The sequence below is a fragment of the Schistocerca americana genome, chromosome 4 (assembly GCF_021461395.2).
Source record: "Schistocerca americana isolate TAMUIC-IGC-003095 chromosome 4, iqSchAmer2.1, whole genome shotgun sequence".
Lineage (NCBI taxonomy): Eukaryota > Metazoa > Arthropoda > Insecta > Orthoptera > Acrididae > Schistocerca > Schistocerca americana.
The window spans coordinates 662,943,404-662,960,553 of NC_060122.1; the positions used below are offsets into that span (position 1 = coordinate 662,943,404).

The following is a 17,150-nucleotide window of genomic DNA, read 5'->3' on the forward strand; positions in this document are numbered from 1 at the left end:
TAACGCTTTCACATCCTGTCCCACTGTACCACTGTCACATCCTTTCCCACTCTTTCGTCATCTTCACTGTAATCCGTAAAGAAGTTGTTGAATTCTGGTGTAAGACAGCAGGGGGATGGAAAATTCAAGAGCTACACTTTATTAATTCACATGCCTGCGTCAGAAAGACGTCGAATACAGCCTGTTAGCCAAATTACTGTGTCGGAATGGAAGAGTTTACTTTTGGCAGTGGTTACAGAATCGGTAACCGGTTTGAAATATTTGTACGAATAGTAGCAAGGGGCTTCGACAGTCCAGTGTCGTTTCGCAAGAGGATATTTCCTTCCGCGAATTTGCGGATTTGCCAATGACTTCCTGTAGTAATCCATGTTGTGTACTACAGTGCCCAGTTGCATCAGTGTGACCTCCTGTCAAAAGCCTGAATAACCGCCTTTTGCCGCGCAGACAGCTGTGAGAGGTGCAGGACGAGAGTCATTCATGCTCTGAAAGGTATTGACAGGGATGTGGAGCCATGCAAACTACATTGCCGTTGCCAGCTATGTTACACGGTTGAGGATCCATGGTGCGAGCAGAACGCCAAGGTGGTCCCACAGATTCTCCACTGGATTTAAATCTGGAGAGTTTTACGGCCAGGGAAGTACAGTAAACTCACTCACGTGCTCTTCGAACCACACACGTACACAGCGAGCTGTGTGATAACTTGCGTTGTCCTGCTGATAGATGCCGTCGCGCTGAGGAAAAGAAAACTGCGTGTAGGTCTGAACATGGTCCCCAAGGATAGATGCATTCTCCCAGAATGATGAAATCATCAGGAAATCCCACGAAAATATTCTCCAGACCATAACGCTCCCGTCCCTGTCCTGGACCCTTCTGACGACCGTTGTAGGATGCTTGCTTTCAGACGTTTCACGTCCATGGAGCACAAAATGTGCTTCATCTTAAAAGGCCACCCTGTCGCCACTTTAATGGACGTCCTGTTTAGGTAATGGCGTCCAAATTCTAGCCTTCGTCGCCGATGAACAGCAGTCAACATGGGTGCACGGACCAGGCGCCTGCTGCGGAGATGCTATTGGTAGCTCGTTGGTTCAGGTGAATGGTCAGTTGCTCGACAGTTGCAAGCCTTCTCTCGCGTATTGCCATGCACGGTATACTTCAACCATGGCGGAACGCGAACAGTTTATAAACTTAGCCGTTTCGAAAATGCTTCCACCGTTGGCTCAAAAGCTAATGATCATGCCCTTGTGGACATGAGGTAAATCGCTTCGTTTCCTCATTACGACCACAACTGCACTGTTATCCGTGTCCCCCTCCCCCCCCCCCACCCCCTCCCTCCCCACCCGCCCGCCAACAAGCGCAGGAGTTGAGAGACCGAAATGGCTAGCAATAAGATTTTATACAGCGTTACGTAGAAATACACCAAAAGAGGAAAAAATGTGGTATCGTCCTAAGTTTGCAGCGCCACACCAAAGTCAGCAATGTGTAATCGATACTACACACATTATCGATTTCCCGCTGCCAGCCCTGTGATGACTGGGAGCCGCTCCTGAAGCCACGCCCCCTCACTCAGAACGACAGCACCATCGCACGGAGGTCGATATAGAGCCGATCATGGGCTCACTCTGTCCCAGTTCGTGGCCTGCAATGAAGCAGTTAACATCCTCTAGTTAGGACACCACTGCTAATCAATTTACTTTGTAAATTACCTTTGCAAATGCTGAACGTCAAGGAAAGAGTTTGTAGTTGTGTGCATCTAGTGATGCTTTACTGTTCAAAGACAGATGCCGATATTCAACAAAGTCCTCTGGCAATGGATTGTATAAAGTTAAGTAAATCTTTTTATCATTCTTGTAATAAAGTGAACTTCGGTTTGCTGCACGATCCTTGAATAGGTTCTCAGTTCGAATATACACTACTGGCCATTAAAATTGCTGCACTACGAACATGACGTGCTACAGACGCGAAATTTAACCGACAGGAAGAAGGTGCTGTGATATGCAAATGATTAGCTTTTCAGAGCATTCACACAAGGTCGGCGCCGGTGGCGACACCTACAACGTGCTGACATGAGGAAAGTTCCCAACCGATTTCTCATACACAAACAGCAGTTGACCGGCGTTGCCTGGTGAAACGCTGTTGTGATGCCTCGTGTAAGGAAGAGAAATGCGTACCATCACGTTTCCGACTTTGAAAAAGGTCGGATTGTAGCCTATCGCCATTGCAGTTTATCGTATCGCGACATTGCTGCTCGCGTTGGTCGAGATCGAATGACTGTTAGCAGAATATGGAATCGGTGGATTCAGGAGGGTAATACGGAACGCCGTGCTGGAACCCAACACCTCGTATCACTAGCAGTCGAGATGACAGGCATCTTATCCGCATGGACTATCAGCTTGGAAACTATGGCTGTGGTTACCCTTGACGCTGCATCACAGACAGGAGGGCCTGCGATGGTGTACTCAACGACGAACCTGGGTGCACGAATGGGAAAACGTCATTTTTCCGGATGAATCCAGGTTAGGTATACAGCATCAATGATAGTGGAATCCTTCTTTGGCGACATCGCGGTGAACGCACGTTGGAAGCGTGTATTCGTCATCGCCATACTAGCGTATCACCAGGCGTGATGGTATGGGGTGCCATTGGTTACACGTCTCGGTCAGCTTTTGTTCGCATTAACGGCACTTTGAACAGTGGACGTCACATTTCAGATGTGTTACGACCCGCGGCTCTATCCTTCATTCTATCCCTGCGAAACCCTACATTTCAGCAGGATAATGCACGACCGCATGTTGCAGGTCCTGTACGGGCCTTTCTGGATACAGAAAATGTTCGACTGCTGCCCTGGCCAGCACATTCTCCAGATCTCTCACCAACTGAAAACGCCTGGTCAATGGTGGCCGAGGAAGTGGCTCGTCACAATACGCCAGTCACTACCCTTGATGAACTGTGGTATCGTGTTGAAGCTGCATGGGCAACTGTAGCTGTACACGTCATCCAAGCTCTGTTTGACTCAATGCCCAGGCGTATCAAGGCCGTTATTACGGCCAGAGGTGGGTGTTCTGGGTACTGATTTCTCAGGATCTATGCACCCAAATTACGTGAAAATGTATTCACAAGTCAGTTATAGTATAATATATTTGTCCAATGAATACCCGTTTATCATCTGCATTTCTTCTTGGTGTAGCAATTTTAATGGCCAGTAGTGCAATAAGTTTTCTTGAGACTGAGAAGCTTATTTCCACGAATCAGCATGGTTTTGGAAAGCATCGCTCATTCGAAATTCAGCTTGCCCTTTTCTCAAATGATACGCTGCGAACAGTGGTTGAAGAGCTACAGGCTGATTCCATATTTCTATATTTACGCAAAGCTTTCGACACGGTGCCCCACTGCAGGCTATTAATGAAGGTAGGCGCATATGGAATAAGTTCACAGATACGTGATTGGCTTGAAGACCTTTTAAATAATAGAACCCAATATGTTACCCAAGACGGCGAGTGTTTATAAGAGACAAGGTTATCGTCAGGAGTGTCCCAGGAAAGTATGATAGGACAGCTGTTGTTGTCTGTATACGTAAATGATCTGGCAGACAGAGTGGGCAGCAGTCTGCGGTTGTTTTCTGACGATGCCGTTGTGTACGGTAAGGCATTGAAGTTGAATGACTGTAGGAAGATACAAGATGGCCTAGATAGAATTTCCGGTTGGTGTGATGAATGGCAGCTACCTTTAAATGTGGCAAAATGTAAGTTAATGCCGATGAGTAGGAAGATCAAATCTGCAATGTTCGGATATAGTATTGCTGCCGTTCTGCCTGACAGTCACGACGTTTAAATATGTGCGCAACGTTGTAAAGTGATATGAAACGGAATGGGCGTGTGAGAACTATGGTAGGGAAGGCGAATGGTCAAGTTTGATTTATCGGGAGAATTTTAGTGAAGTATGGTTGATCTGTAAACGCGACGGCATATAGAACGGTGGTGCGACCTATTCTTGAGTACTGCTCAAGTGTTTGGGATCTGTACCAGATCGGATTGAAGAAGACTTCGTATCAATTCAGATACGGGCTGCTAGATTTGTTACCTATAGGTTTAACAACACGTGTTACGGAATTGCTTCGGGAACTCAAATGGGAATCTGAGGAGGGAAGGTGAAGTTTTTTTCGAGAAACACTATTGAGAAACTTTAGAGAATCGGCATATGAAGCTGACTGTCAAACAGTTCTACTGCCGCGAAAACGCGTAACGTCCACGAAGGTAAGATACGAGAAATTAGGGCTTATACGGAAGCATACAGACAGTCGTTTGTCCCTCGCTCTGTTTGCGAGTGGACCACGGGAGGGAATGACTAGAAGTGGTAGAGGGTACCCTCCGCCACGCGCCGTATGGTGGCTTGCGGTGATCATCTAGATGTAGATGTGGGTATGTTGTAGTTCCGATCAGCCACCTTCCAGAGCAATCAAAGAACCCACAGTTACGACCGGACTATTGTAGTGTCGTCAGGTCCTAGGAAAAAGTACGCCAGTGAGCGTGTGTCACGCAATAAACAGGTATATCTAAGCACTTACACACTGTACTACTCGGTACTCTGTGACTGACGTATGATTTAATACTTACGTGCAGAGTGAGTGTAGGGAGAGTACATGGACGAACGAGTAATATGATGAAGGATCAGCACCAGTTTGCTTTTGTTCTACAATATTATTTTTATTGCTAACCGGTTTTCGGCTTACAAGGCCATCTTCAGACATTTAGTGAGTAAATGTCTGAAGATGGCCTTGTAAGCCGAAAACCGGTTAGCAATAAAAATAATATTGCAGAACAAAAGCAAACTGGTGCTTTTCATTTATTATTATAATGTTGTTCTACCAAGAACCGACGGAAGATTCTGTTAATATGATGAAGGATCGGAAAGTAACGCACAATAATTTTTGCTCCTCTGGTATTGCAGCTGAAATGTTGAAATTTCACGGCGACATAATTTGAAGTTTGTGCTACAGATATTATTTTGTTTTCATATGCAATGTAACGAGAGAAGCCTGAACTATGAAACAAACAAGACATGCATGTTACCATCTTCAACTTGTGAAGAGCAGCGAAGTGTAGTTCGATATTTGCGAGCCAAAGAGGGTAAACTGGGTGAAATTCACAGGGACATGCGTTGCGTGTACGGAGACGACTGTGTGGATCGTAGCAATGTCTCCACGTGATGTGCATTCTTCCAAGAGGGCCGTGTGATTCGCCACGCTCCGGGCGACCGATAACATCTGCAACCCAGTAAAATGTCGGCCCCATTTAGGCAGAAATTTTGAACGACAAGCGTGTGCAACCGCGAAGCGTATCACAGCAGTTCAACGTTTTCTATGTTGCGGTGTACGATTTGGTTCACAACATTAATGAAAACGATGTCAAATTTGTTCTTGACAGTACTCGCACCCATGTTGCTGCTCCCGTCAGTGGGAAAATCGCCGTTTTCGGTTGGAGGTGCACCAGCTCCCACAATAGAGTCCGGAACTTGCACTGTCGGATTTTCATGTGTTTAGTCCCTTGAAGAAATTCCTGGCCGGCCAACGTCTTGCGACAGCTCGGTACGGGCTTTTGTCGAAGTCTCGAGAACATACCTTCGCCGAGGAGTCAAGCAGTATGTTGCTCCCTCCTACGTATATATCGCGAAGAGACCATGCGGATAAAATTAGAGAGATTAGAGCCCACACAGAGGCATACCGACAATCCTTCTTTCCACGAACAATAGGAGACTGGAATAGAAGGGAGAACCGATAGAGGTACTCAAGGTACCCTCTGCCACACACCGTCAGGTGGCTTGCGGAGTATGGATGTAGATGTAGATGTAGGTGTAGACAGATGCTGAACTGAGATCAGCAGTCCGCAGATGGCTGTACTAACAGCCAAACTTACTTGCACGAACGGGACGTACTGGAACTGGTACCATTATGGGAGAAATGTGTTGACAACATTGGTGTAAATGTAGAAAAGAAGGTAAAAGACGTAAGTTCATTTGTGATTTTTGTTTTGTTTTGTTATTTATCAAACTTTTTGGTGATAAAATTATTATGTGTTACTTACCAATCTTCCCTCACATGAGTCAGGTAAACGAGACTAAGTATCGTGATTATCCAGAATGCTAGGTAGAAGAAGTTGATAACGACAGGGGTATCATTCGAGCGAAGCCAGCTGGAAACCAGACTGAACAGTCCACTTTACGTCTTCACCAGGACTGCTACGAGCCATTCCGGCTCGAACCGGGATAGCCGAGATGAATTTCTTCATTCGCCACTGTCAAATTGCTGAAAAAGTGATTTGTACGATAGCGACCGGCTTTTGACAAGGGATAGTTAAGAAAATGGCAGCCTTTCAGTGCCGATCCTCCACCGGAGCCAAGTACGGCGTTCAGGAGGGAGCTCACTCGTTCGGCGGAAATGTCAGTCTCCAGAAAGAGGACGCAGAAGGGGAAATTATCTTCCGAGGGCGATCGACCCGCATCGTGCAATTATGACGGCCAAAAACGTCAGGGAGCCACGAACTGGCCGAAAGTATTGGAAAATTGCCGACCACTAGCAGCCGACCGCCCGGAATCAATCACGCCGCGTCAGGCGAGCAGTAACCGCCCGCAAAGAAGTTGTGTGCTCAGCGCAGGCACAGGCCGGGCCGGAATGCTGTACGCCGAGGCCGCGCTACACCACTTTGCGCGTCATCCTCTTCTTGCGGGACGGCCATCCATCACGGTCGCGCTGCCGGTAAAGTGCCTCGGGTAACGCGCGGGGCCGCGCGCAGTCGCCTCACGTACCGACCCGCATTAATGCTCGCTCCGGAAAAGAACTTTGCCTATTTTTGGCGCACTTTCCGCCGCGCATAGCTCCTGAGAAACCACGCCTGCTATGCGCCGAGGCGGCCGCCGCTGCCGCAGGCCGCATTTCGCGCGCAAGAAAGGGCAACCGGCGCACCGCCGGTATCTGCGGCGGACAGAACGCCAACGAAGACCACTGCTGCGCGGCTCGATGACGACCGACCGAGCTGAATTAGTTAACACGCGGGATGTGTTCCGAGCTGCCGTACAAGCGTTTACTGGCTTCGTCCGCTGGCATCTTGTGCTCCGGGTAGGTCTATGCCGTCCCAGAGACCTACTGTTAGTGCCTCGTGAGCATGTCATGTAGGCGGGATAAATTATACACTATTTTTCACTGGTGCACTGGACAAGTCGAGTACGTCACAGACAGTGTACACCTAAATAAATACAATTTCGCATACTGTAGACATACAGTTTCTACAATAGCTGACATACTGCCAACTGGAATCTGCAATGTAAATGTATGTGTAATAATTTATTACTTTACAATCACCTAGATGCATAAAAAAATCCAAAATACCGGTTTCTGCAAATAGTTGCCGTCTGTAGATGTGCTTAATCCGCTAAAAAGCTTCGTTCGGATATACAGGGTTCATCATAATTAATGGCGTAAACGTCACACCGGTGATAGTATACGATACTGGAAACAAAAAAAGCCTCAGTAAACCTAAAACTATTTGCGAAATAATTGCTACTTTGTGGTTACCACCCACAACTGGCTCCACACTGCGTAAAAGTCATCCCAGTTAGGTATTTTATCCACCTTCAGCAACTACTTCCCTATTTGTTGAAATAACAGGAACGATTTGCACACAAGAAATTTTATTCCTTTACAGTTTCAGGCACCTAGTGCCTTTCTTCAGAAGGTTATAACCATCGCATCATTTGCCAGCATCAAACGTAAGTTCTTTGGTCCCACACGATTACTCCTTGGACCTGTGCTAGTAGCCCTAGGGTCTGTGCTAATAGCTTCATTTCCACTGCCATTAACTTCTGTATCTTTTTCGTTTCAGCTCTAGTTTGTTTGGCGTAAATCAAATCAGGAGGCACTATTGTTTTATATATTTTTTTTTCCCCCCCAGTTGTCCTAAATTTGTTTCTCTGTACAGTATTTTGCAGGCATCCGGCTATCCTTTACTACCTTTTTCACTTGATTTTTCACTGCCACGGTTAAGTCTTTATAGCTGGTGATAACAGTCTCTAGACAGAACAAATGCGTCGACAAGGCAACATTGTGGGATACAAAATATGAATAAATGGATGAAGACGGCAAAAATAAATTAGAAGGATCATCTAGAAAGGATGGATCCTTCAAGACTAGCTAAAATTTGAAATCACGGGCGGCCGCAAGGGAAAACGACTACGCGGACGACGACCTAATAGGTGGGACAATAGTTGGTCGAGTACATCCACGAAATGAGACAGATCCTAGTCAGCATTAAAAGAAATCAAACATAAGTAGATGTATGCTGCTTACATCTGGTTACATTTAACGCTCGCAAATAATGGTTCAAATGGCTCTGAGCACTATGGGACTCAACTGCTGAGGTCATTAGTCCCCTAGAACTTAGAACTAGTTAAACCTAACTAACCTAAGGACATCACAAACATCCATGCCCGAGGCAGGATTCGAACCTGCGACCGTAGCGGTCTTGCGGTTCCAGACTGCAGCGCCTTTAACCGCACGGCCACTTCGGCCGGCTCGCAAATAATGCGATAGTTATAACCTTCCGAAGACGGGCACTAAATGCCTGAAACCGATAGCCGGCCGCGGTGGTCGAGCGGTTCTAGGCGCTTCAGTCTGGAAACTCGCGACTGCTACGGTCGCAGGTTCGAATTTTGCCTCGGGCATGGATGTGTGTGATGTCCTTAGGTTAGTTAGGTTTAAGTAGTTCTAAGTTCTATGGAACTGATGACCTCAGATGTTAAGTCCCATAGTGCTCAGAGCCATTTGAACCATTTTTTGAAATCGATAAAGGAATAAAATTTCTTTTCTGTGTATGTTGATCTTTTCAGAGCTGGTTGCGGGTGCGGGATCTCGGCTGTTCGGTAGAGAATGTGAGATTAAAAACCATTTAGCTATTTAATTTGCAAGCTGTTATTTTACTGGGCTAACAGTTTCTGCGATATATTACGCCGTCTTCAAGCCCCGCGATCGACGCATAGGAAGATTTCTACCTCGGTTCCGGTCAAAAGTGGGGCCAGCATTAGAAGACTGGTATCTATGGATTCCTACTTGATCCAGCAATCACTTCAAACATCATCTGCCGACACTGTTCTCTCGATATTTTTAAAATCTTTATTTAAAAAAGAAGTTCAAATGACTCTGAGCACTGAGGTCATCAGTCCCCTAGAACTTACAATTACTTAAACCTAACTAACCTAAGGACATCACACACATCCATGCCCGAAGCAGGATTCGAACCTGCGACCGTAGCAGTCGCGCGGTTCCAGACTGACGCGCCTAGAGCCTCTCGGCCACAGCGGCCGGCCATAAAGTGAAGTTGATTATCTTTCTCTCTCTCTCTCTCTCTCTCTCTCTCTCTCTCTCTCTCTCTCTCTATATATATATATATATATATATATATATATTCTCTCTCCCTTCCTAGTTGGAAAATATAAGCACTCACAGAACTATAGTAGATGCTTCCACTACTATCAAAACAAAGACTAACACAGCCCTCAATAGTAAAACAAAACACGTGAAATAGCGGAAGAATAGTGATACGTGAAATGGCGAGAGGACAGTGATAGTTTCCAACACAGGAATACAGGAATGTAAACGTGTTAATTGAAGTGAAAGTGGTGTGTGCAAGAACTCAATAATACATGGAAAACTAAGAAGAATGTAATAAAAAACTGTGAGTATCGAAAAGAATAAAGACTAGTTACGGTAATAAGTAAAGAATGTGAACTGTTAATCATCGTAACAAATAAAATTGTAAGGGAAAAAAAACCATGTTGTTATAGTGACCACTGAAGTCGCTTTAAAATAAAGCAAATCGCGTCTGGTCTTAACGAGACTGTTATTACAGTCCCTAAACATGTCAGTTAAGCTACACAACTTGATAGTTAGACACTCGAACTCGATCGTTATGAAGATGTCTTCAGCCTGAAATTTTGCTGGCTGGAATGGAATTATCTTCAGTAATGAATTCCGCTCGAACAGGGCCCTGATGACAAGGAAAGACATTTCTGGAGACGCCCCAGAGAGCGGTCGGATACCAGCCTAACTGTCGCCTGCCATATGACGCGACAACCAGCAGTGATTATCTGGGATGACATTTCTTTTCATAGAAGGACCTCTTTGGTTGTCACCCGCCCTACGCTTACAGCATAGCATTGCGTCGACGGTATTCTACGCCCCGTCTTGTTGCCTTTCATGACAAGCCATCCTGGCCTTAAAAGTTCAGCAAGATAATGCCCACCCACCCGCCACGAGTGTTTTTACTGCTTGTCTTAGTGCTTGCCAAACCCCAACGTGGCCAGTAAGGTTCACGGATCTTTCCCCAGTTGAGAAAGTTTGGTGTATTATGGGCGAGGCCCTCCAACTGACGCTGGATTTTGAAGATCCAGTGCGCCAATTGGACAGAAATAGGAACGATATCCCTCAGAAGGACACGCAGCAACTCTGTCAGTCAGTGCGATGCTGAATGACCGCTTGCATAAAGGTCAGTGGTGGACCAACGTGTTACTGACTTGCTCAATTTGTGAAGTTCTTTCTCTTGAATAAATTATCGATTTTTTCTGGAATTGTGATCATTTGTTCGTCTTTACATGTACAGCACATGTACCGACTTCCGTCCCATTCGGATAATTCCTTCGTGGTGCGTCTTTTTTTGTGTGTGTGTGTCCTAGAATGTAGCGCCCATCACCCCGTTTTGGAGAAGGTTTCAGGAGGTTTTCCTCAGCTGTAAGCCAAAAGCTGGAACTGGAACTCTACTTTCAAATATTTCCTCTGCTACAGTACGAAAAGTGCCTGACACTACAGTGAATGAGAAGTCGAACAAACCGCGTTGCCTAGAGAATAATAAGCATGATAAGCACTCACATTTCTAATATGAAAGTGGACGATCGTAAACTAATTTTCCAAGGTAAATGCAAATCTGGTACCAGAATTTCGTTTTCAAGATTATTTTAGAGACACTTCACAGGGAAGGAGACTTCTCATAAATACGTCGAAAGACGTCTCAGTTGTGTTGTTTCCACAATGGAAATAAAATGTCCTCTTTCGCAACTGCGTACACCAGCTCGACTTCAAATGTTTACGACTTCTTAGGAAGTATGTTAATTTCATTGCAATGCAATGAAAACGGAGGAATAACACTTGGCGACTTCAAAGTAATTGCAGTGGTAGGGCCTACTGGGAATACAAGAGTTCACAGAGTATGCACGTTTATTTTGTGAGATGGGATTCATAACAAAAAATTTGGCTGTGTGACTAAGAAGTTGACTAAGTGAAGTTGGAAAATGAGCAAAAAGAAAAATACTCATATCCTACCTCTACCACTTGACACTAAATTTGGCATAATGAAATCGTTCACATTACCATTCATCGAATAGGCAGTCTATATGCATATCTAGCGGACACAGTCGCCCATCTTTCAGCTGCAAAGATAAAGGAGTCCGCGAATCGATGATCCCGCATTTCCACTGCTCTCGACCCACGGCTGACAGCCTGATTCTCAGTGCCTCAGTGGTCAGCCCTGTATCAGTCACTGCCTGAGCGCCGCCGCGAATGCTAATGGAATACGAGTAGCAGTTCGTCCCTCCACTTCATTCGCAGCGCGAAAAGCTTTGCGTGCCCGGTTGTCAGCAACACAAGCGGCGGCGCTACGCGACCACTAAACACGACCAACCGTTTGCGTTAAATGACCTATACAGTACTAAAAAAATTATAATCTTTTTCTGAACATGGGACATCTCTATAATGTTACGATACATCATAGCATCTTTGACACTCATATGTTTGTAAGCTCTTTTTATGTATCAAAACATGTGGTGCATGTTAGAAATCTATTCTGTGACAATTCTAAAGTGTTCAGTGAGAAAAATTCAATTGTGCATCGATAAGAATGCAGTGGGAATGTATTCACATCTGTTGGACGAAAACTATGAAAACAAACATTCCAAACCGACATTTCACGTAAGTCACATCCAATGCAAATCTGTAACTCAACCATGTGTGACGTGCTTATAATTATGTATTATTTATATTTTAGGACAATTAATCTGTAAAAGAACGCACCACATGTTGTAATTAAAGCATGAAAACCGTCTGAAGATGAATCGTAATGATTCGAAACCGGTAACGGTACCTTTTGAATAAAGGAACTGAAAATAAATTTGTGGTTGGTTGCTGTCTCAACACCATCAACATTTGTCTTCAAATAACAGCCACGGTCTCCAGCCATGTCATCATATGACATTATTATTCGTGTTCTCACTATTGCGAACTAGATTTGTACTCCTGACCGAAGTCGTGTAGATGTTCAGACGCTAAACTGGTTTTTAGGAGTGATCCACAAATGACTATCGAAATCCTTCGATATGCGAAAGCCGCAGCCAGTTCGTTCCCCCCTACTGGCCGGTACCTGCCAGACGCGGGGTGTAGGTGTGGAAAGCGGCCTTGCCTGCCCGGTCACGCCAGGCGGCCATTAGCCGGGCTGACAAGTGGCGCCCCTAATCCGGCTATCGCATGCCGGCCGCCCGTTTCCGCGGCCTTGGCCCTGCCTCCACTTCGCGCCCGGTTCACCCCAAACTACGCACTCCCGAGGGGATTACACGGACGACCAAACTCGCTTCCGAGCTCTCTGGTCCGGCGTCCGCCCACCAGTCGACACCGACTCTGTACGTCACCTGCCCGCGTACCTGCAAAATTTCATACTCTGCACAGTGTATTGGCTTCATAATGCGCTTCACGCATCAGTTTCAATACTGGTATCCGAATTCTACACTACTGGCCATTAAAATTGCTGCACCAAGAAGAAATGGAGATGATAAACGGGTATTCATTGGTCAAATATATTATACTAGAACTGACATGTGATTACACTTTCACGCAATTTGGATGCACAGATCCTGAGAAATCAGTACCCAGAACAATCCACCTCTGGCCTTAATAACGGCCTTGATACGCCTGGGCATTGATTCAAACAGCTTGGATGGCGTGTACAGCTACAGCTGCCCATGCAGCTTCAACACGATACCACAGTTCATCAAGAGTAGTGACTGGCGTATTGTGACGAGCCAGTTGCTCGGCCACCATTGACCAGACGTTTTCGATTGCTGAGAGATCTGGAGAATGTGTTGGCCAGGGCAGCAGTCGAACATTTTCTGTATCCAGAAAGGCCCGTACAGGACCTGCAACATGCGGTCGTGCGTTATCCTGCTGAAATGTTGGGTTTCGCAGGGATCGAATGAAGGGTAGAGCCACGCGTCGTAACACATCTGAAATGTAACGTCCACTGTTCAAAGTGCCGTCAATGCGAACAAGAGGTGACCGAGACGCGAACCATTGCCTCCCCATACCATCACGCCGGGTGATACGCCAGTATGGCGATGACGAATACACGATTCCTATGTGCGTTCACCGCGATGTCGCCAAACACGGATGCGACCATCGTGATGCTGTAAAAAGAACCTGGATTCATCCGAAAAAATGACGTTTTGCTATTCGTGCACCCAGATTCGTCGTTGAGTGCACCATAGCAGGCGCTCCTGTCTGTGATGCTGCGTCAAGGGTAACCGCAGCCATAGTCTCCGAGCTGATAGTCCATGCTGCTGCAAACGTTGTCGGACTGCTCGTGCAGATGGTTGTTATCTTGCAAACGTCCCCATCTGTTGACTCAGGGATCGAGACGTGGCTGCACGATCCGTTACAGCCATGCGGATGAGATGCCTGTTATCTCGACTGCTAGTGATAAGAGCCGTTGGGATCCAGCACGGCGTTCCGTATTATCCTCCTGAACCCACCGATTCCATATTCTGCTGACAGTCATTGGATCTCAACCAACGTGAGCAGCAATGTCACGATACGATAAACCGCAATCGCGATAGGCTACAATCTGACCTTTAGCAAAGTCGGAAACGTGATGGTACGCGTTTCTCCTCCTTAGACGAGGCATCACAACAACTTTTCACCAGGCAACGCCGGTCAACTGCAGATTGTGTATGAGAAATTGGTTGGAAACTTTCCTCATGTCAGCACGTCGTAGGTGTTGCCATCGGCGCCAACCATACGTGATTGCTCTGAAAAGCTAATCATTTACATATCACAGCATCGTCTTCCTGTCGGTTAAATTTCGCTTCTGTAGCATGTCATCTTCGTGGTGTAGCTATTTTAATGGCCAGTAGTGTATGTTCTGATCGTCACATAAGCTGCTGTTCGTTTCTCAGACTCTGCAAAGTGGTACATCAATTTCAGCCGAAATGGATGAGTTAGAAGCGGCCTTGCAAAGAAGTCGGAGAACATACAGCGCTATTCAAAAGGAATAAACAGATTTCAAGCATTCATTGCTTCCAAACTGCAAAAGACAGAAACTCAATTTCAGCGTTCCTGGAAAGGGAAAAGTTCAAATTGTTATGCATTCAGTGTGAACACCATACGTTACACGACAAATATGAAAATGGTGGCTCATTTCCTGCCACACACGGAGCAGCTGGTCTCTCGTTACCGTATTGACAGCTTCAGCAAGAGAGACCGCAGACTTTCAAGAGTGTGAGGCACAGGGGGAATCAAAACGGTGTCTTTTACGTAACCCCACGAATAAAAGTCATAGGGTATGAGGTCTGGAGACCTGGGAGATCACCGGCGATGAAGTTCATCTCCTGCTCCTCCTCTTCCAATCCGACGTTCTGGAATGGTGTCATTCAGATAACGTCGAACGTGCTTAGAGAATTTCTCATTGTCAAAGCTTCGCCCCCATGTACCAGAATTGGAGGGTGAAGCTTTGACAGTGAGAATTTCTCTAAGCGCGTCCGACCTTACCTGCATAAAAATTTGAACTTTTCTCTTTCCGGAAACGTTGAAACTGTGTGTCTATGTTTTGCAGTTTGGAAGCAATAAATATTTGAAACTGTTCCTTCTTTTTTAATATCACTGTAGTTCCAAATCGAAGTGTTTGCAGCAGCGGCTCACAGAGCTGTGTAAGGCCTACAAATTCGAACTGACACCTTGTGAAATGAAGGTGGATATTCGACTTAACACTTCAGGTGTTTTTGCTCGACATCAGTATTGCAAATGGCTAGTGCAGTTTGTGGGCGATGGAAATAATTCTAAGATGCTTTTTTTTACCACGTTTTTATTAGGATGCTTGAAACGTCCCCTTAGAAAAATTATTGAATTACTGTGCTGATAAATCTCTTACATTATTTGATTTTCAAACAGCTGAACAAAACTGAACGTACTCAGACATTCCGTTTTTTACCTATTCTGATCAACACTAAACTGACACACAATACTTTTTTTAGCGCAACGCAATCTGACTTTCAATAATCCCTACAAAAGAATGGCCCTGACTAACATTAACCTATACCTTTCATGAATCACTTATCTCACAAAAATCTTCGTTACTCGAACTACTGCAAAAGAGCGAGCGCCAATACTGCCAGCTAAATAAAAGATTCTAACTACTGAAGGCACTAACTACTGATAGGCATAGTTAGCAAATGAAAGATTTTGATGGAGAACAAGCAATGTATTTACCTTAATAGTGTTCTAAAGTCATAATACATATAGCTATTCATGACATCCATTCTTACAAATGTACTGTTTCTGATGGACACACGTCCAGATCATCCGCTCTCAAAAATCCGCCATCTCACTTCCCCACATCCACCACTGCTGGCGGCTCACCTCCAACTGCGCAACGCTACGCGCTGTTAACAGCCAACTGCCCAACACTACAATGGCGAATATTACTCCAACAATGCAAACCAACCACAGCCTTCACACTGCACAGTCAGTAATTTTCAAATAGAGCGCTACGTGGCGTTACCAATATAAAAACCTAGACAGCCTACTTACATACTTTCTTGTCTCTCTGTTCGGTGCAAATTTCTCAGCTGATTTTAAACTAACTTCTCAATGAGTTGGACGCTTGAAATTTTAAGCATAACCCAGAAATGGATGACTGTGTGACATTAACTCGCTTTCTTGTCGGTCTGATCAGAAGAGGTGGGAGTAGGGGTGGAAAAGTTTGGTACACCTGACACATAGACTGCCCAACACGACTTGCATGTTTATGTACAACTGCTGTTTCACCCTTTTCCTGTTTCAGTCACGAATGGTTCATGCAAAGAACGAAAGCTGGTAAGCCTTCACGTGAGCTGGGATCTCTCTAATTTTTACCTTGATGGTCTTTGCGTGAGGAAAGGAAGAAGCAATGTATTGGTTGGGTCAGCTGAAGAGAAACTGAAATATACCTGAAATTTACCACATGTTTCTGTTGAGTTCTCATCAAAATGTTCGAAATAGGTTGAAAAATTTTATATACGCAAGACTAAAAAGCAGAAAGTAATTACGTAAATAAAAATGAATTTTTAATATATCACGTTTTTAAATTCGGCTACAAGTAATTTCTGCTTGCCCCATACAGATTCCTAACCCTATACAAATAATCCTGAAGATTTGTGGTTGTGTATTTTTAATAGCTGTGAAAATACTTGTAAAATTTAAAACGAAAATCGTGGAGTGCATGGAATAAATAATTGGTGCATGAGTAGTTTACCTCCGCAGTATTACAGTACTTACTAATTGTAAGTTCATCTCCTTTCTGTTGCGTTAAGTCCACGTTTTGCGTTCCAGATCTCTACAAGTGTTCCATAGCTATTAGAAATTCACAGTCTCAATTTTCAGGACTATCTGTATGGGGTTAGGAATCTGTAGGGGTTAGGAGGAAATATTTCATACTTTTGGGTCGATTGAGAAACATAGTAAATAAAAATTTATTTTTATTTAAATGGTTGTTTCTGTGGTACGTGCACACGCAGAAGAGTCAACACTTGAGAGCTGAAAATCACTGATCAATCAGATCAGGAATCGCTGTTGACATGAGAAAGAACTGTGGAGTGGAACTTTGGTTAACACGAACTGTTGAACTGATCTTTCTGCACCAAACTATAGCTACTGATAGGCGCCTGAGCAGAGTGTTGCAACCTTTCTTTAGACAACTGACAGTGACGCTTCCTTTCATCAAAATCACCTCATAACGGTGTCATAGACACACTGGCTGTGTTCTGTTGCATGTCCTACGTGAAGTTGCTGTAGTTTTAGATAGTTTGTGATATCT

The 17,150-nt window shown here is 45.0% G+C and overlaps 1 protein-coding gene across 1 annotated transcript in view; it reads left to right on the top strand.

The window, feature by feature from the left end:
* The first annotated feature begins 6,889 nt into the window (after window positions 1-6,889).
* Window positions 6,890-17,150, top strand: part of LOC124613683 (skin secretory protein xP2-like) — a 51,441-nt gene continuing 41,180 nt past the window's right edge. The window contains exon 1 of the mRNA XM_047142400.1: window positions 6,890-7,108. Within this exon, the coding sequence (XP_046998356.1) occupies window positions 6,890-7,108 (219 nt within the window). The remainder of the gene's footprint in view (window positions 7,109-17,150) is intronic.